At 45.2% G+C, this 21,959-nt stretch overlaps 1 protein-coding gene across 1 annotated transcript in view; it reads left to right on the forward strand.

Moving 5' to 3' along the window:
• LGI2 (leucine rich repeat LGI family member 2) overlaps positions 1–21,601 on the forward strand; it is a 376,870-nt gene extending 355,269 nt beyond the window's left edge. Inside the window, exon 8 of the mRNA XM_078678382.1 lies at positions 16,804–21,601. Within this exon, the coding sequence (XP_078534508.1) occupies positions 16,804–17,621 (818 nt within the window). The 3' untranslated portion in view covers positions 17,622–21,601. The remainder of the gene's footprint in view (positions 1–16,803) is intronic.
• Positions 21,602–21,959: the final 358 nt, after the last annotated feature.

Below are 21,959 nucleotides of genomic sequence, written 5' to 3' on the forward strand. Positions count from 1 at the left end.
TAAGGAGATTTATTACAAATGTTTAATTTGTCCAGAATTTATGCAAGTCATGATTAAATCAATGACATCGGGCCCGATTCACAGAACTAACTTAAGACAAAATCCTATACTTACTATCATTTTGGTATTCACAGAAGGCACTTACTCATTTTGGTATTCACAGAAAGCACTTACTCATTTTGGTATTCACAGAAGGCACTTACTCATTAATGAGTAAGTGCCTTCTGTGAATACCAAAATGAGTAAATGGTGGTAAGTTTAGGATTTTGTCTTAAGTTAGTTCTGTGAATCGGGCTCAAACAGAATTACAATATGTATATTCAGATTTCGAAATAAGTTCAACCTTTGAATTAGAAGTCATGAAAGAAAAGCAATCAGAAAGATACAGACTGTAAAAACAAAATGTGGTGCTCCTTATGGAAACTCTGATTCTCCTTAAAACACACATCAGCCCCGTTTGTGTCCCTGTCTAGTGTGATTGCACAAACCAGCCCCTGTCAGTCTAAAACCCAGACAGCTAATACACAAACAGGCACAGGCACATGGATGGTTAGACAAGGAAATATCCACTTTCTAAAAGTGGTATTTCCAAACACACAATGTACAAATCATCTTTACTCAAATATGCATTTTTATATCCTGAGTTCAGGCATACCAAACTCCACTTTTCGATCAGCTTCCCCTGGCAAGCTACATTTGTAAAAGTGTTACAACGCAGCTCCCATGCCAACCTATGGGAGAGAGAGCCTTTCAACAGTAAAAATGAAATGCACAGTATTTCACCATCAGGACGTGTAACAAACACCAGTACATGTCATATCTTTCCTTCACACTGCACCCTTCCGACAGGGGTACATTGGGCCTTCCTTAGGAGTGTCTTACATGTGAGAAATGGGACGGTTAGGGCCTGGCAAGAGGGTGCACTTGCCAGGTCAACATGGCAGTAGAAACTGCATTCAGACACTGCAGTGGTAGGTCTGAGAACCCTTTGAAAGGCTGAGGGTGTGGGTGGCACAATCAGTGATGCAGGCCCACTAGGAGCATTTAGTTTACATGTCCTATGCACACACAGTGCACTGTACTAGCGACTTAGGAGTAAATCAAATGAGCCAATCATGGAAACACCAATCCATAAACACAATTTACAGTAGGAGCACTTGCACTTTAGTACTGACCAGCACTAAACCAGCAAAAACAAGATCCAGAGAACCACAAAACCCAGGGGGTCAGAAGCAAAAAGACTGGGGAAACACGCCAAAATATGCCAGGTCTAACAATATTTATATTCAGAGTCCAACCATGTGGGTCTATTTCAAATTAAGAATCATTACAGGAAGAAAAAAGGTAGTCGATTTAAATCAATAATTCATATTAAGCAAGAGGTTTCAACATAAGGTCGACTTCCAGAATAAATCATTAGTTAGAACAAAAAATATTTTAAGTACAGAATCAAGTAACGCTGACACTTGGACTGCTCTGTTTAAAAGGTAAGAACAGTTAGCACACATCCCAGAAAAGGCGGATTTTATCGGTTCAGAGGAGTAGGAAACCACACTCTAGGCATGGTGTAAAGTGGCACCATAGGGCTGAACTAATAGCGTTACATGATAAAAAGCAATCAACATTGCAAAGAATTATGTTAGGTAAAAAAGGTTACTCTAGAGACTACCTAAATATGAATAAGTAATAATTCCATTTACTCTACATACAAAGGGAAATTACATTGCACTCTTAACCAATAAACCATTTAAACTGAATAAGCAGTTATGGCTGCCGGCAACAACAGCCTCGATCATTGCAACATTACAGTAATTAATATGAATAACCTTCTGACTAATTTCCTACAGCAGAACTACATTTTCCTACAGTACTGAATCCATTCTTTTGACAGTAACTGAGACCTTACGTTGTGCTCCAGATGCTGGCAGCTCTCAGGCACTGATTCTCTTAGACCTACATGTATCCTTTGACACAGTCTCCCATGCAGTGCTGCTACACTGATTCCATGAATTGTGGGTACGTGGCAAAGCCCTGACTTGGTTTACCTCCTTTTTAAAGGACCGGTCTTTTCGAGTTATATCTCCCCCTTTTGCTTCATCTCCAAGAGCCTTGATACACAGCGTTCCCCATGGTTCTGAGCTAAGTCCTACTGTCTTTAAAATCTATGTCAGACCATAAGATGAAGTGGTGAAGTCGTTTGGGAGCTTATTGGTGCCCTATGCTGACTACACTCAATTAATTATCTCTCTATCTGTGGAGTCGATGGACAGCAGAGCTAATTTTCAAAATTGTCTAACGCCTGTGGCCAGACGAATGCATGACAACTACTTAAAGCTGAATGCTAATAAAACTGAGATCCTTCTGTTGGGCACACACACTCACCTTTGGGAAGATCATTGGTGGCCTGAAGCGCTAGGTCTCCCCAAACCCAAATCTGTGGAAAGATCTTGGCATTTGGATGGATGACACGTTATCTTTTGAAACTCAAGTCAGTATCCTATCCTACCAGGCTCATGCTATGGCACCTTGAGAAGCCTTAAATCCATTATGGATGTTTTATTTTTACTTGACAAGTCCGCCAATTGATTTTGCAATCTCTTATCATCTCACGCCTGCATTATTGTGACATTCTATATCTGGGCACTAAGATCTGTCTTGAATCGGTTACAGGTTGTCCAGAATGCAGCTGCCAGATTACTCTTTTCCCTCCCTAAATTCTGCTCTGTTTCTTGACTCCTTGTCACACTTCATTTGCTGCCCACTTCAAACTCTATGTTTCTCTCATAAAATCTTTTACAAGCAAGGAGACCCCAGTTTGGCTGCCTTGATGCAACCATACCTGACTACTAGAGCCTTACGCTCGGTAGACTTAAATTTGGTCCTTATACCCCGCATCAGAAGAACCAGAATGAGAGGATACACATTCTCAGTCCTATCTCCAGCCTTATGGAGCTCTCTGCCTCTTCAGTTAAGAAAGATACAAGACCACTTGAGCTTTCAGAAGCTGTTAAAGACCTGGCTGTTCACAGCCTGGGCTGCATCTGTTTTCCTGTACAGTGCACTAGCATAGATTTTGCTGCTTTTGTCGCATCAGTGATCAATAGCCGCGAAGCCCCTCTCCAAGGGCAGTTGAGCTCTTTAAATTTTATTTAACATTAGGTAAAATAACAAGAACATATCCAGCATAAGTTCCTTCCAAGACTGTAGACACACCACTGAATACATATTATTCAGTACAAGCACACTTCACCTCAAAACGAATCCCATTAAACTATTTTCTAAAGAAAAATAAAGAAGAGAGAAAAATGTGCATGAAAGAAATGTTCTATGCAACTTTTAAAGCTGTCAGTGCAAACAAAGAGAAGCCCCAAGCAAATTATTTTTGTAGCCATAGTTATGCTACATAAACACACACAAATAAACATTTATTTAATTACTAAATCTGCTCTACCAAAAGTTACCAATCGATAATTCTGTACAGTGTTGTTCATACGTTTTTTGTGCACATGCTGCAAAAGTACCGTGACCGTCTAATGCAGTCTAGTCTGACATTTTTAAGGAAGGTCTTCAAAATATAATACTTCAAGCATGCACACTCAAAAATTATTAGTGTGCTGGGTGACTGGAAACATTACAACACCGCATGCAGATTCTAGCATTCTTACAAATGGAATCGGCATTTATTCTTAAATGTCTCTGTTGAATCATGAAAATATTTTATTTTCCTACATTACAACAATTTTTCTGTGTACCTGATATCTGCGTTTAATATTAGGCATATTATACAAACAAATTGCAAGATAGATTCGGCCTAACCCAGTTCTCCCCCTCACCCCCACCCCCAAAAATAAAGATTTGCTGTATACTACGTTTTATAAATAGAAACAATGGAAATATTCTGATCTGTGTTATTAAAGGTTGTATGTGGAGCCACATGGGTATGCTCTAAGAGTGGATATGATTAATTGGTTACTGAATCCCCTCTGGCCTATCATTACCACAACTGCATAGTTTGCAAGTTATGTTCATTGGAAGAAAAATATATTTAGTTCATGAGCGCTCAGCCATTTATAATCTTCATTTCAAGGAATGGCCGCCTTCTGCAGAAGCAGTGGCTCGGATCTGTGTGTCTATAGGTGGTGCAGAAGTGAGTTGTATATGTACCCACTAAAACATCGCTTGTAAGGTCCATGAATACATAACCATCGTAACTGTCCATCTCTTCAAACAATAAACGGAATCCAGGGATGCTGACCACATTTTGCAAATTTTGTAAAGGACCGCTAGCTTATTAATAGCAAAAATATATTGACGCAGTGACCCAGGGCAGAAATGGTCAGTGCTTTACAAACTGAAATGTGGGTGATTGAAGAAGGTGGCTCAAACAGTGCAAGCATTAAACCAGAGGTGAAAAACAAATCCAACATAAAACACGGTTGCATTGTACTGCAAATGGACATCAGATCTGTTCTGTATTTAGGGAAAATGATGCACAGCCCTTTAAGGCTAAACCAGCATTCAATGCACACCTTGACACCCACCCACCCGTAGCGGCTCCTCGAAGGAGTGCGGTGGGGGCCATGGGGCGGGGGAGGGTCAGGGTAGGGGGTAGTAAACTCCAGCATACAGACGAACGTGCACAATGTAATTCGTTTTATCTATTTATTTCTTTACTTACCTCCATTCGGCCGTATGCCGGAGTTTACTACTCCCACCCTGGCCCTCCCCCGCCCCACCACCCCACAGCACTCCCTCGAGGAGCCGTAACTGCCAGCCACTGTCGGTTGAAGACATTGAACTGTCAGCTAATTAGAGCTGGACTTAAAGTAGACAAGCAGGCAGATTTTCTGTTTGTGTGTGTGGTCTGATCCTTGGCTATTACCTCACCCTCCAACAACTGGCAGCAGGTGACAGGAATTGATGCTAATGCTACACTACCTCAAGCGAAAAGAGAAAGAAAAGACTCAGCACCCCAGAAAAAATTATACCAATCAACCCACTCCTTCCATTCTCCTCCATGGCACTCCTTTGTGTGGAATTTGTTGAATGTCCATAAAAAGAGGCCATGGTGAGCTCATTTTAAAAACTACATGTCTGAGAGCAAGGAAACAGAAAAAAAAAGAAAACAAGTGCGCTTAGTCCAGCTGGCAGGCGAAGATAAGTGCAAGATGTACCTCACACTACCAAACCAAGAATAAGACGATGTTCCTCACACTACCAAACCAAAAAGTAGACGATTTTGAAGCAGCATTTAGGGTACCATGCCTCCACTTTGCACCACAGGTAAATGCCAACTATGATATTTTCAACAAAATTTCAACGACCTGCACACAGTTCTAGATGCATAGCATGCCAGGCTCATCCAAAACAGTGCTGCAAGATCCCTTGCCTATATTTCCCCCCGAGAACACAATACTAAATCTTCAAGTACTTCACAGACTAACAGTTGAGATAAATGCTAAAGGGCCTCTGCATTAGCCACAGAGTCTCCCAAGAAAAAGGACCACTAAACCTAAAAATAAAATGTAAGCAATGCAAACGCAAAAGGACTCTATTCTCTGGGATAGCACTTCAGATGGTCAAGCTGCCATACAATACAAATAGTCATAGGAGAATCTGCTTTCTTAGTCCAGGCAGTCAAGCTTTGAACCTTCTTACCATCTAACATTTTTTTGATATATATGTTTATTAGGGTACATAACGTAGTAATCTGCATCACAATCTGTAAATATCCACCATGTCGGAGGAGTGAAACAACCAATCACGACATACAGACCCAATAAATTCTTTGTATCCAAAGTCCTTGAAGGCTTACATTACCCTAGTTATGCCTCGCCGTATATGAAGAACGCTCTACCAAGGAGACTGGCCATCCCTCCCACAATACCCCCTCTCCATGCCAGCTACCATTTGATGCATTCAGGAACATATAAAGTTCAGAAGAGAGGTAAAATTCTGTTGTCCCTGACATAACTTTGTCAACTGTTGTGGGGCAAACACTAAAAATCATCCACATAGGAGTACAAGTGCATCACAGAGCTATGGAACAATACCAACCAGCAGACTACGCTAAGAAGATGGATACAGGAACCTTTTCTATAATGGAAGTAGCTGTCCACACACCATGGCCATCAATTAATTGCAACAAAGGGGTGAGATATAATAACAAAGCCACACCATCCACAAGATAGTCCTCTCAATTTAAGTACCAGATAACACTTGGCAGCTGAAATCTGCTTCCTTACTGGTGAGAGCGGGGACTCTAAAACAGAGCCCCTGCCCACAGATCAATGCCATAGTAAATTATGTTGATCCTACATGAAGAATAACAGTTACTTCAGTCATTTGAAAAGACCTCCCTGTTTCAATCTGATATAATTTGTGTGTCAACATATGATATGCTATATATCAACTCTCTACCAGATCCCTATTATTAACAGCAGACATATATTATATAGTAATGGACATGATGAACTCTATTGATACTGATGCAATTATTAACATGATATGAATATAATGGGATTGCTGTGGCAGAAGAGTTCTGCTACACTGCTGGTCACTGCAGGACTTCAGCTTAGGCCATTCAAATAGTCACATACCCGAACAGTGACATTTTACCATGTCAGTACTATAGAGGATGAACACATTTCTGGTTGACTTCACTCCTTCCTGAAACCTGTTATCTCACCCAAATTGATACGATTTAAGAGTGGACAATTTCATGCTAAAATTAAGCACTGGACACTGGATTGAGAACATAAAAACACTGCACACATAACAACAGTACCTGCAGAGCTAACCAGAGATACCAACATTCAACAAAATGATAAACTGCATGCCTATCTCTCACATTCCCTCATCCATTAACACCAAGAGCAGTTTCCCCTGGATAAGCGGATATCGGTGATCATCACATACAACATGAAACACTTCCTAAATAGGCTTAAAACAAAGACAGCATCCTTCCAACCACACAATCTATATGGTATAGCTTGCTATCCGTGCAGTTAAGGGCTTCTAACCCCCACACGGGGTTGTCAGGGCTATACAAATGTCATAATTTAATACAATAAATATGCGTGCAGTGACTTCTCCATCTGAACTCTTCAGAACATTTATCTACAGAACCTCTTACTGAGCCTTCACTACAACATGGGTATCAAGTAAAGGAAGACACTACACCCACAATAAGACATTTGATTTGGCAGCTCTCTGGAGTACAACGAATTTGTATAAATGACTGTTTCATGAACCCTGAGTCTGTAGATGTATGTTACCTATGTTATAATAGACTTATTTTTCAACTCAAAAACTCTATGTGCGGGGCGTGGCCAAGATGGCGCTCGGTAAGACGTGTCTCCAGAGAGCTCCCCGTTCCCGATCCCCCGACCGGGATTATTAGCAGACCTTCCCATACCGAGCCCCCACCACCGAAAGCAGCCAGCAAACGGGACACTAGCTGAGCATCCTGGGGCCCCTGCCGAGACCAGGTGGCAGAGGAGGGGGCGAAAAACGCGGACCCGGCTCCTAGGCAGAAAGAAGCATTCTGGCCTCTCGCGGCGCCCTGGGGGACGGCGCTGCGCTGCCGGAGGTTCCACCGGCAGATACAGCGCTCAGGAGACGGTGCGGGCCCGAGGCGAGAAGCGGGCCCAAAGGGAGCAGCCAACGACGCAGGATGCCACCGGGCCGGCAGCCCAGATCACGCGAGTCCCCGGCTTGGGCCTAGGCGCCGGAGGTGCCGGGGTACCGGGCTGAGTGACCGAGGCCCTGTCAAGGCCGAGAGCAGGGGAGCCAGAGCAAGGCCCTACAAAGGCGGCGCATCTACGAAGGGGGCCTACAAGGTCGGTGAATTTGAGGCGGAGACGCGGGGTGCCCCGAGGCCGGCAGCCTAGATCACGTGAGGCCCCGGCTTGGGCCTAGACACTGGAGGTGTCGGGGTAACGGACTGGGCGGCCAGGGCCCTGACAGGATTAGGAGAGTGGGAGCCCGCACAGGGCCCATCAAAGGCGGCGCAGCTACAAAGGGGCCCTGCAGAGTTGGCGCGTCTACGGCGGGGGCTCCCCGGGGTCCAGCGGCACAAGAGACGCGACAGGGCCCAAAGCGGTGCTGCCTCGGTTCGAGTGAGAGGCCCTGAAGCCAGGCTGCATAAGGCCGCAATCGACAGCAGAGAACCCATACATTAGGAAGTGAGAGGGAGTCATCTCTGGAACGATTGGGAGTGGACTGGGAGTACTCCACGTGCCCGGCGGGAATCCGGGGCCGCGATTGGTGACAGCCCCCACAACACAAGCTCCCCATTGACCGCCAGGTCCACGAGTGGCGGTAACCAGAAGGACGGAGGTCGCAGACACCGCAGCGCACCAGAGCGAGATCGGGGAGCAGTGCCTGGGACCCCGGGGGATACCCACGAGTGTTTAACGCACCTGGGGGCCAGCCTCGAGTCAACACACTCCAAGCTTCTGGGTCTGGCGGCCGACGGCCCGCGCTGAATCACACCGCCATCCAGCCACACATCACTCCTTCCCCCCCGTACGCACCTGTCGCGGACGAGCGGCAGTACAGTTAAGGACAGCGCCCAGACTGGGCATTCAGACCGGCAGAGGGGAGAAGGATGGCAGCTTCTAGTCGCAAGGGGAACCGCAACATCTCTGAGATGTTGTCCAAAGGGACCCCTAAAGTTGATAAAAGCCCGGACAAACCGGCTCATGTGCCTCCTCCTAAAGGTAACAACCACGCAGCAGGAGAGGCCCTGGCGACCAAAGCGTTCATGGAAGCCCTCTTCACCTCTCTTAAGGAGGACATCCAAACCTTTAGGCAAGAAATGGCAGGGGAATACAAGGAACTCCGGCGGGATGTCGACGACCTCGGGGAGAGGGTGGCCGCAAATGAGCTCACAGGACAGGCCAGAGGTGAAGAGATAGAGCTCCTGCGGCAGGAAATCATCCGGCTCAACGAGCAACAAAAGGACCTTCAATCTCACTCAGAGGACCTGGAGAACCGCTCGAGGCGCAACAACATCAGGGTCAGAAATGTGCCATCCAAGGCGGAAGGGGACGACATGGCAGGGTACCTACAAACCCTGTTCCGGGCAGTGCTTGACGCCGACGACGAGCTTGAGATCCGTATTGATAGAGCCCACCGGGTGGGCCCGGCACGTCGGTCTCAGGGTCCCCCGCCGGACATCTTGGCTTTCCTGCCGGACTACCCTCTTAAAGAACGCATACTAAAAGCGGCACGCCTCAAGCAACCTCTTCACTTCCAAGGCCAGGAGGTGGAACTGTTCCAAGACCTATCGGATATTACCCTACAAAAGCGGAGGTCGTTCAAGGTGGCCACTGCCTTTCTACGCAAGGAAGTGGTCCCCTACTCTTGGGGGCATCCGTTTCGACTGATATTCAGGTGGAACGGGGCCCTGCATCAGATACGATCCTTGCGGGACACCTGCGCCGTGCTGGGCATTCATCACGAGGAGGATCGACCGGAGGACGACGAGGAGGGGCGGTCCGACAAGGCCTCCTCCAGCTCCCCGCGAGCGACTAGCAACGGCTGGCACAAAGTGAGACGGGCCGGCCCTCTAAGAAGAACCTCAAGCCCAATCCAGAGACAATGGCGCAAGAGAAAGCTGCCACGATTCAGGAGGTCTCCAAGGACACTGGCGCCGACTCCTGAGAAGGCAACGATGGTCACACTCAGCTAAGTTGTGGCGATACGGTCGGGGGCGGGACGGGGAGTCTCGGGCCGCCACTGCCACACACCCACACGTAAACTCGTTCACCACAGGCCTGGACAGACTTTTATAGGCCTGGGACAATGTTCAACAGTTTGGGTTTCGGATTTGGTTCAGGGGGGTAGAGGAGGGGGGGGAGGCGGGTCGCGGGGCAAGTTCTGGGGTTCTGTCCGGGTGCGCTCCACTAGCGTAGACACAGGATTAAGTGGGGGGGGTGTCCGTCCACGGGTTCGTTGGCATAGCGAAGAGGATTACCCACATTCTCATGGCTGAGGAAGATCTCCAGATTCTCACCCTCAATGTTAAAGGGCTGAACAACCCCATCAAGAGGAGAGCGGTGCTCTCATATTTAGAACACTCGGGGGCGGCGGTGTGCCTCCTACAGGAGACACATCTACTAGCTAAAGATTGGCATCGCATGAGGTCCAGAGCGTTTCCGACTCAGATCTACTCCTCCACTACGGAGAAGAAAGCAGGAGAGGCCCTACTATTTGCTAAACACTTCAAGGGCAGGGTGGGGGACAAGGTAGCAGAGGTCAGGGCTAGGCTGCTAGCTCACACGATTCACAAAGGGAGTCTATCACTCATAGTGGGGTCCATCTATGCGCCTAATACGAAACAGGAGGAGTTTCTCACTGGGGCACTCTCAGACGTTCTAAGCACAGGCTCACGACACATACTGATTGGTGGGGACATCAATTTGGTCATGGATAACGACAGGGACAGGTGTTGGCTCACGGACCGGGGGTTCCTCGACACCTGGAGGGAGGCTCATCAGACGGCACCGGGGTACACCTTCTATTCTCATGTGCACCACACATATGCTAGACTTGACCACTTCATTAGCTCTGCGGATCTGGCCCCCATGGCACGAGATATTGAGGTTGCCCCGGCCGCCCTATCAGACCACGATGCCGTGGTGCTGCGCCTGCAGGTACCACGTCAGAGGGCGCACAGGGGCAATTGGCGTCTCCGCGAAACCTTACTCTCCCGCAAGGGAGTCACCGAGCAAATTAGCCAAAGCATCAGGATTACTTAACCCAGAATGACTCGGGGGAGGTGGCACTACCAGCGGTTTGGGGAGCGCTCAAAGCGGTTATTAGGGGGGAGCTGATTGCAATATCGGCGGTGGAAAACAAGGAACGGAAGGAACGTCGACAGGAATTGTCGGCACAGGTGCTTGAGTTGGAACAGGCGCATAGTCGAACTGGGGCCCCTAGAATATGGCGAAAGCTAAAGGCGGCCATGGCTCAGCTGGCGAGCCTAGATCTTGACCGGGCGGAATACGCCGCACTACGCCTTAAACATATGTATTATGTAGGGGGGGACAAGACGGGTCGTTTGCTCGCCAATAAGCTCAAGGCGAAGACCGTCCGGGCCAAAATCCCGCTCATATGCGAGGTCGGGGGCCGAGAGCTCCGAGAGGATGACCTGATAGCAGAGGCATTTAAGTCGTTTTATGCCACACTCTACGCGGCTAACCCCACCACGGCTGCGGACGAGGGAGTCGCATACCTAGAAGGGGCTAACGTGACAGCCCTCAACGAGGCGAACGCCCTAGCACTGGACGCTCCTATCCGCTTAGACGAGGTGATCTCTGCTATCGCACGCCTTAAACCGCTAAAGGCGCCTGGCCCAGATGGATTCTCGGCGGGCTTTAATAAGTCTTTCTGCCCCCTCCTGGCCCCGGTACTTACGAGGCTGTTCAACTCCTTCCGAGGGCCGGGATCGATCCCTCCGGAAATGCTGGAGGCAGCCGTTATCGTGTTACCCAAACCAGGCAAGGACAAGACCACTTGCGCGGCTTACCAGCCGATTTCCCTCCTAAACATAGACCTGAAACTTTTCACAGGGATCCTAGCGGCAAGACTGGGCCTGTGTCTTCCCGGCATAATAGAGCCGGATCAGGCAGGCTTTGTCCCCACCCGCCAAAGCTCGGATAATACCAAGCGCCTGTTGCATCTGATCGATAAGGCGTGTTTTAACTCCTCGGACGCAGCCCTTCTTTCGGTCGACGCTGAAAAAGCGTTCGACCGGGTGGATTGGAACCACCTTGACCGTACGCTGGAGAGATTTGGGCTGGGCGAGAGGTTCAGGGCATGGGTGACAAGTTGCTACACCTCTCCTCGAGCAACGGTTAAAGTAAACGGCACTAGCTCCGGACCGTTCACCATAGGCCGCGGCACGAGGCAGGGCTGCCCGCTCTCGCCCCTACTGTTCGCCCTCTACATAGAGCCTTTCGCACAACGGGTGAGGGACAATTGGGCCATCAAGGGTGTTACTTTTGGGGGAGAGGAACATAAGATCAGCTTATACGCAGACGACGTCTTGGTGGCGGTCAACGACCCCAAGATCTCGATACCGGCGTTCCTGGAAGAGATGGAACGCTTTGGCGCGGTGTCGGGCTTTAAAATTAATATTAGCAAATCTGTTGTTCTCCCCCTGGGGTGCAATACCCACCAGGCCAATAGGGGCATGCTCGCCTTGAATGGGCTGGCCACGCGGACTGCACTCCCGTACTTAGGGATCGAACTCACGCCTAATACAGCTCAAACGGTGGAGCTAAACTATACTAAATTGCTTGCAAACATCCAAGAGGATGTCAGACGTTGGAAACAACAACCGCTCTCATGGCTAGGTTGGGTGGCGGCGGTCAAGATGTCCCTGCTGCCAAAGGTGTTATATCTGTTTCAGACCATACCAATCACCCCGCCGATAGGCATGCTCAAGAAACTGCAGGACACCATACAGCAATAGGTATGGGCAGGCAAACGCCCTAGGATGTGGCGAGATGTGCTCACGCGCGTTCCCATGGAGGGAGGGTTGGGGGTTCCCGACCTGAGAAGGTACTTTCAGGCTACACAGATGCAATACTTACTGGAGTGGTCCAGGCCACTGTCAGAGAAGCGATGGCTATTCCAGGACAGGGCCATGGCTGGAATGCCGCTTTGGAAGATCCCATTTCTGGCTCGAATGGACAGACCAGCATACATTAAAAAGTCACCCATCACAAAAACACTGCTACAGGTCTGGGACGCGGTAGCGGTGACGAAAGACCTCACGTCCTTCCCATCTCCGATGACACCACTGTTCGAAAACCCGGCATTTTCTCCTGGAATGGCCCCTGGCTGCTTCCCACAGTGGAAACTGACCGAATGCAAGTCCGCTGGTCACCTATTCGACACACAAGGCTTTATGTCACTAGGGGACATACAAGACGGGTACTCAATCAATACACCACAAAAATATCAATATTTCCAGCTGCGGCACCGGCTCACCGGTAAAGACACCATGCCACACGTCGGTCGCGTCCTCAAACCCTACGAGAAATGGCTTCTCGCCAAAACCTCGGATAAAAAGACGACCACGGAACTGTACAAAATCTTAACCCCCCCAACCATCAACTAAATCCGCGGGACAGCAGCGATGGGAGAGGGAACTGGGTCGGGAACTCTCACACAGGGAATGGCAGGACGTATACTACCGGGCGCATCATACGGCCCGGAATGTAGCCAGCTGGGAGGCAGCAGTCAAGGTGGCATATTACTGACACTTGACACCGGAGCGCCTACATAGGGGCAACCCCCGCCGAGACCCCATGTGTTGGAGGGGCTGTGGGCACATAGGGACCATGCTCCACCTGCTCTGGGACTGCCCGATGGTGCTAGAATACTGGGTGGAGGTCCTCCGAGATGTGGATGAATGCTTCGAAACGGAGATCCCCCGCTTCCCGGCTTATGCGATCTTAGGACTGCCCAACCGGCTCACTTTCCCACTTAAATCCGTTCGAGGTCGCCAGATGGGATTGGCAATAGGCGCAGCTTCACAACATATTCTTTCTCTTTGGGGTTCCACTAGGAAACCTACTCACACGGGGTGGCTTCATCGACTGTGGTATACGCTGGGTATGGAGAGGATACAAGCGTCCCTCACACAGACTTCAGATAGCTTTAAAGAAACATGGGCACCCCTGATATCCCTATTGTCCCAAGAATTCCGAGAGCTCACATGCCCGAAATATCTTAAAGTCCTTAGACTAGTTGATGAATTCCATAAGTCGCCAGGAGAGGAGACGTGAGACTCAGTGGAGGACACACTGGTACACCACACAAGCACATAGAAATACGCACCGGACAGAACGGGGAGGGGGGAGGGGGTCAGTTCTCAGGTTAGGGCAGTTGGGGTTAGGGTGGGCCCTTGGGAGGCAGGGCGAGGGGGGGGTTTGAATGACAGTTGGCACGCCGTGCGGGACTCCAGCCCTCCTATGCGGACTCATGGAACTTTGCTCCGAAAAGGGCCTTCTGATTGTCGAGGTGGGTTTTCGGGGCGGCATTGCACTGGGGCTATGTCTATCTGTTTACAGCACTGTTTTACCTGAATGCAACTGTCAATAAAATACACTTGATCTAAAAAAAAAAAACTCTATGTGCTTGAAGTAAAATTAAACAAAAATGATTGCTTACTTAGGACTCAAAGCTAAGGAGCACTCAAATGGCGAATAAACATGCTTAGGCATCCTATGTCTGTAAGGCACTTTTAGTGACTGCTCTGAATGTAGAAGGAAACAGAGATCACAATCAGCTAGAACCCTTTTTTTGGCTCGGGATGTGCATTCAAAAAAGATTTGGTAAGCACTTATTGAAATCTTCTTTGACCACCAGTGTAAATTGTCCTTGCATGTAAGAAATGAAAATTTGCAAGTATGCATCTCAAATGGGGTGGGCAATGTGCAGACATTTTGAAAATTGTGAAACAGTTGATTTGATTAGGGCATGGCTTATTAAATTGTCTGTCCTGAAAATAACGTGTCGAGTAAACTCTGATTGTATCAATAGAACATAGGTGCAGTATTATCACCAAACAATGGCCAAAATAAAAATTGAATAGCTTTTGTGCCAGAGTCAAACTGGAATATTGGCATATGTCTGGGGTGGGAAACTATTTTGATTTTTTTATGGAGAAGGCACAATATAGCAGCTGCTTGTGGTCTCTGGTCAGTCGTTCTTTCTCTGGACAACTCCTCCACTAAGCATCTGTTATGTTATGTTATGTTATATATATTTATAACGTGAGCAGATACTCAGCAGAGTGTCGGGGTGCGTACTTGAGAAAAGGAAACATAAACCAGAGCAACAGCTAGGAGAGAAGGGTTTTTAACTTTTTCTTAAAGATCACAGGATCCTGGATGCCACGCAGCACCAGGGGCAGTGCATTCTATGCCAGAGCAGCTTCCCGCACTAAGGAGCTCCCACCAAGCCTTTGGCGGTTGAACCTAGGGGTCTGCACAAGAAGTTGGGAAGAAGAATGCAGCTGTCTAACTGGATTGTAGAAAGGGAATCGCTTCTGTAGGTTGATAGGTCCCAGGCAATGAAGAGCCCTGGGGGCGAAAGCCAAAATTTTGAATTTTATTCGGGACTCAACTGGGAGCCAGTGCAAAGAGCGCAAATTAACATGCACTCCATACCTGCTAGACAGACCCAGCAGGAGGTAGGCCACCGAGTTTTGAAGTACCTGCAATTTATTCAAAAGGTAGCTGGGGATGCCCACATAAAGTGCGTTGGCATAGTCCAGGCGGGACAAGATCAAGGCACGGACAACAGTTTCTTTAGCAGGTCTTGGGAGGAGAGGTAGAAACTTTCTTAGAGCTTTCAGAGTGCCAAAGCAGGTCCCAGCCAGCTTCTTCACCTGAATTGAAAAGGTCAGGTTCTCACTGAACCAAACCCCCAGATTTTTTGCAGCGTTTCCCATTGCACTAGCCACAGCCTCTCTCTGAATTTGGCAGGAAATACGCCATACAAGAGAACCTCTGACTTCTCTTCACTACACTTCAGCTGCGCCTGAGCGAGCCAGTGAAAAACTGAGGACAGACAGTGTCTGCTACTGCGTTCTTCTCTGGACATAAATCCCTCTTTCTGAGCCACCCCAGCACCCCTCTCCCATCAACCAAGGCAGAACCTTAGCACTTACAGCAGAAATTCGCAGAACTCTCTGGTGATATCCCACCACCTGGCTGGGAAGCGGCTTTTACAAACTTCAGGAATGTGAGCAATAAACAGCGCTCACATGGTGGGATACGTCCAACCTCAATTTGATAAACTATACACAGATTAGAAATCCACTGTGCCCACAACCACCCACCACACATGCACTCCTGCTTCATCCTGCTGAGCACATATAGCGTCACAGATACACTGGATGCAGTGAAGAACCATATTGCAGAAGAACAGTGGATACACATTTTACAAAGGCTAGGGTAGTAGGCCCTTCACCCACTGTAGGCAATAGGTAAAAAGGCCCATCCTGTGACTATAATACAAAATAACGGGCACACTATTTGGTCTTACACAATCCAGTGAAATAACAGTAATCACGATCAACTATGCAGGGTACACATGGATCCCCCCATGGTAACATAGGGACTCACTTCAAGTCACAAATTAATAAGTATTGTGGTTTTCAGCATACATGCATGACTGCTGTGTGCAATGAGCCCCAAAAAAAGGTCAAACCACCAGAGATTCACATTATGGGTAATTCAGGGCAGGGTTAAATACTGGCGCATTCATAGCAGGAACCTTCCTATTCCAATAAGAAAAGCAAAACAACTCTTTTTGCCTAGACGCTCTTGGAGATGTATTGCACTGAATCCTTATAATAATGTTATTTGTAATAACAAATATAGCAGTCTGCAAGACTGGTAAACAAGAATCTGCTTATAGGTAGTGGTAAACTGGAGAGGACTGTGGGATCAGTAGACTTTGCAGTGACTTGTCAGTGTGGGTACACACATAATGACCTACATTACATATAATTATGTACAGTGTTAAAAGCCATATGTGTGTCCCTGTACGTTGTGCTATAAATAAAGGATATAGAAATACTCAGGTAACGCATGTCCCTAATCTAGAACTGGGCTTGGCTTGTCTTCCAGTGATGATGCAGAAAATCTTGAAAAAGAGAAGAGATTTCATTGTGAGAGCCAACTTCAACTATTTTCATAAGGCTTTGCAAAATGTTTGTGACACTAGCTCACAATGCTTGTTCTAATTATAATAATGTGTGTATTTTGTTTGCAGGGCAATCCATAGTAGGATGCAAAGCAATCCTGATCGATGACCAGGTCTTTGTGGTGGTGGCACAACTCTTTGGAGGCTCACACATTTACAAGCATGACGAAAGCTGGACTAAATTTGCTAAATTCCAAGACATTGAAGTTTCCAGGATTTCAAAGCCCAATGACATAGAAATATTTCACATTGATAGTGAAACATTTTTTGTCATAGCGGATAGCTCCAAAGCCGGCTTGTCAACAGTCTACAAATGGAATGGTGAAGGATTCTACTCATACCAAGCCCTACACGAGTGGTTCCGGGACACAGATGCAGAGTTTGTGGTAATAGATGGGAAGCCACATCTGATCTTGTCTAGTCGCTCACAGGTCCCTATCATATTTCAGTGGGACAAAAGTTCCAAGAAATTTGTCCCACACAGTGAAATTCCAACCATGGAAGATGTCCTTGCTGTGAAGAGCTTCACGATGGAGAAAGATCTGTTTATCTCCCTGACAAGGTTTATTGGAGACTCTAAAGTTATGAAGTGGAGCAACAAAGAGTTTGTTGAGATTCAGGCACTGCCTTCTAGGGGGGCTATGACCTTGCAACCATTTTCCTTCAAAGATAAACATTACCTAGCTCTAGGAAGTGACTACACTTTCTCACAGATATACCAATGGAGCAATGAATTTAAGAATTTCCGGAAATTCAAAGAAATCTATGTACAGGCACCTCGTTCCTTTACTGTTGTGTCCACTGACCGCAGACATTTTTTCTTTGCTTCCAGTTTCAAAGGAAACACTCATGTTTTTGAGCACATTACAGTTGATTTGAGTTTGTGAATGCAAATATGACATGCTTATGTACTCACAGTTTGCACTGTAAAAACAGATTGTTCTTCAAAAAGAAGGGGTTTGGGTGGATGTATGAGATGGACTAGGTTTAGTTTAAACTAATTTTTTTTAACTATTAGAAGGTGCAGTTTAATCAGGGATTGCATTGAAGCAGTTGTCTGCATGACATGCACATTTTAGAAAATGTAAATGTTCTTTTTAACTCATATAGGTTGAAAGCTTTGGAATGATTTTATTTTTTTAGAATTAATTGTATTTTACTGAAGTACTATTGAACTTAAGAAAGGTTTTTAATGATAACATACAAACAATAAAGAAACACATTATAAATTTTGAACAGGTTAGAAGGGTTATGCTGACATTCATAAATGCAAAGCAGTTATGCTAAACATTTCGTATTTCCATTCTTTTGAAATATGACATCTCTTTATTATCCTCAGATCCTGCATTTTAAAGGAAAATAAAAAGCACAATGTTTGATGATCAAAACTGTTGTTCTAGACAAAGCACATTTCATTTTATGTGATCAAAGCACATGCTCCTATTTTATCAGGAGTTTGAAATGAACACCTTCACAGAATGTAAAATCTTTTCGCCACACATATGCTTTTTATTTTGACAAGCCCTTGAAAGCATATAATTAAATCCCCTAAAAAAAATGTGCGCCTGGCTTTGCTACTGCTGTCTCCTCTAGGGGCTTACTATAGAAATCTCTGCAACTTGTGGAAGTGATTCAAAGTTTAAAACCTGTTATTATGCCTTACCAACTACAGGTGGTTTTACTATGTTTTTGGAAATGTTGTAAAGCTGTCCAGAAGCATAAGAGACCTGAACACATCAATAAACATGTTGTTATATTTATATTGGCTACAGCAACTGTTCTAATTTTCTCAGCATGCTTATGCCTCTTCATGCAGATGCCATCACAATTTCATAAACGTTTTTGGTAGCTTACTATCTATACCTTTATGTGTTTACTTTAAGTAAGCATACACCAAACTAGAGAAACTAAACATAACCCAAGACAGAGATTATTACTACTGAAAGCTGGGCTTTCCTGTCCCTATTCTCGAACCTGCACTTATAAACTGCTGTTGATGCTGTCCGAGGAGGAAGTCGTTTTGACAGTATCTTCCATGAGTTTCTTCTATAAACTTTGAGCAACCCTTCTGCCTGAGAACCTTAAGTGCAGAGGTTGAGAGTAAGTGCTGAAATCTATTTGGATTCCATTAGCACTGCACTGCTGAAAGATTATCATTACTAAAAGTATATATATGGACCATATTAATCAGGCTGTCATGACTCCAAGTACTGATAACAGATGCTGGAACGCTTAAGTGATAGAGGACATTAAATCAAGGATAATAAATAAAAGTGCTGCCACATTCTTTTAACGCTAGGTATAGAGTTTATGATATAGCTTGGAAACTGTTGTTTTGGCAACTAGTGTTCTGCAAAAAGCTGCTGAACTGTTCATTTGATTTTCATGAACACCTTACTATATTTAAAATCTAAATGATACCGTCAGAACTCAAACTGATCAACCTGTAATTAAGAAGTCTTTTCGTACATGACATTCTCTAAACATCCCAGTATTTGTAGTAATAATGGAAGAAATAATCTTTCACTACATGGCGCCCTGTAGATCTAAACCTAGGATCTAATTATTATCTTAGCTACCTGTTTCCTCCCATAGTTAGACTACACAGCCAGGATCCGTACGGGAATGCATGTAACTTCAGGATTCTATCTCATTGTAATCTATTTGTAAGGTCGTTCCATTCATATTCAGCAATAGAGGCATAGTTGTTCACATCTTGGAGTAATGAGAAAGGATATGGCAAAGAGATGCATAGACTCCTTTGATTACGATCCAACTTACAATAAAGTAACGTCTTTATGCCTTCCTCTTCTGCGAGTGGAAATTCAAGTAATGATGTAAGCAGAGACAATAGTGTTATTTTTTGTGAATTAAGAGGGAGATCATTTGCATGATCATTATTTCCTGATGGCAAGAGCCCGAAAAACATTGTAAATAGACTCAAAATAGAAAGAGATTCAAAATGGTGGTAAGCGAAAAACATTCACAGTCTTAAAACAGAATGCGTGCTCTCGACCTCACTAATTCCTACTTTTATATTCAAATAAGGCTTTTAAGAAACTGATTGACATGTTTGTGTTCGGAAAGGTTGGGAGAGGTTCGCTGCAAATTCACCATGCTCCATTTTGACCTCAGTACACCTTCAACCATCTTTGGTCTAAAGAAGTATTGATTTTATGGGAGTCAGGCCATCTATATTGATGGTAGGAGGGGGTAAAATGTACAGACAGTCCAGAACACATCAGCGATAGATAAGAACAACTTTATTGACAAGAATTTATCATGGTGGATCCCAGAGACAGACCTCTTCACCTTAAGAAAAAATGCCAAGTTCCGCTTTAACTTTCCCTCTTCTGCATGTGATGCGTGAGAGCACTAATAAGGACAGTCCACTTCAGCACAGGTAGACAGACTACCTCCTCTATGCAAACCATCGACTTTTCCTCAAAGACAATTTGGTCAAATATATGAAGGACAAAATCGCTGTAGTAATTTTAGTAAACCAGAATAGTTAGGTAAAGGTGCCTCGAAACATCTGCAACAGAAAGCACTATATTTGACCCTGGAGAGTCAGTGACAAAATACTTCCCATGTTGACCTTCTCTTATTCACCTTTCACAATAACAAAGAAGTACGTGGCGCAGTCCATCATGATCGTTCATGCAGTATCATAGTACATACCTTTCACATTAAACTAGTTTGTGAATCTCTAATTGTTCCTCCATAGGCCTCAATCACATCATATCAACATTATATCAGGGGGGTTTTACAGTTCTTTATCTGTGGGACTGCAGTCTGTCAGAGAGACTGATATTTGAGAATTGTTTTGGCCAAGCTGTCCAAAAAAGATACATATTGAGATTGTTTATACAATGCATTTCATTGTACTATGAGCCGACATAATGAAACCCAAGTTCACCAATTAAGCAGTCCCTACACCAAAGTAGAGGCATCCACTACTCTTTTTGTGATAGATTTCTAGTACAGTTTGGTTGGCTTGTTGATGAAAATTTGATTTTTTTGTTCATTTAAATAACTATTGTTTAACTACAAGTAAGTTGTGCATTTGTAGATTTATTTCACATTTGTCTTATTTTCTTCTGCTATGTATTGGTATTTGAATAGTATTTTTCTTAAGTGCTTCATTACCCATAGCAGGCTTCGATGTGAGCCACATACTCATTTACAGCTAATTTATCATGGATGTTACAGGCAATCTCAGTTGTTCGTTGTAACAAACACATCTATCACGACTATTCATGTCTCCTTAATGCAGGTCAGAGTCTAAATTTTGGATGGAAATAGAGCGAGAATTGGTTACATACTTCCATGCTAGAATGTCAAGATATCCAGAAACTATCTCTCAAAGTCCTACTCCTCTTTCCATGTCTTCTAAAAACACAGAAACTTGAATAGAAGGGTCCATGATTTACACTGTGGTTGACAAATGGCAGCTACGCGAAAGCACACATAGCACAACTAACAAACTCACCTTTTATGTTAAGGGGATTGAACAGGCTCCGTTCAAAATGACAATGTCTTTAGAGCTACTTATTGTAGCCGACCATTTCTAATACAAAGACAAACTTTCAAAAGCACAATGCAGATAACTTTCTTGTGTTACCATTTGCAGTATCAGCATGATTTTAAAGCATCGGAATAAACTTTTTGTACAGTTTTATGAATTTTAAAATATGTACATGAGCAAAATGTGATAGTCTGTGAAATAAAAAGTATGGAATGAAAGATGATATGAAACTTTCAAGGTTGTTGCATAAGCTCTTCTTTTTTTATTTGTAGATACAACGGAAAACATTTTTCCTTAGAAAGAGAGTATATTAATAAAATGTAGTTGTTGACAAACTGATTATAGTGTGCCGTTGCTCTCTAAGTGCATGAAGTCTTCATAGGAAGGGGGATGTGTTGATATATACTGTCTGCATTAGCACCTATCATATTGGTAACCTGAGATGTCAATGCTGCTGCGACAAATGGGGCACAGGGTTTCAATTACACACATTACCTGTTAAGGGCCTTCTTCATATGTAAATAACAAAAAATACTAATTAAAAAACATAATTACAACACTGCAGGAGGAAAGGAGTCTCCTCGTACACATCATGACCCGTACAGCGGTGTGTGAACTGCAGATGGTCAAAAACAATGTTCTAATCACAACTGCACCTTAAACTTACATTTCTGCCTTTTGCCTTTATAGTGTGATT

Source organism: Lissotriton helveticus, chromosome 2_2 (genome assembly GCF_964261635.1).
Source record: "Lissotriton helveticus chromosome 2_2, aLisHel1.1, whole genome shotgun sequence".
NCBI lineage: Eukaryota > Metazoa > Chordata > Amphibia > Caudata > Salamandridae > Lissotriton > Lissotriton helveticus.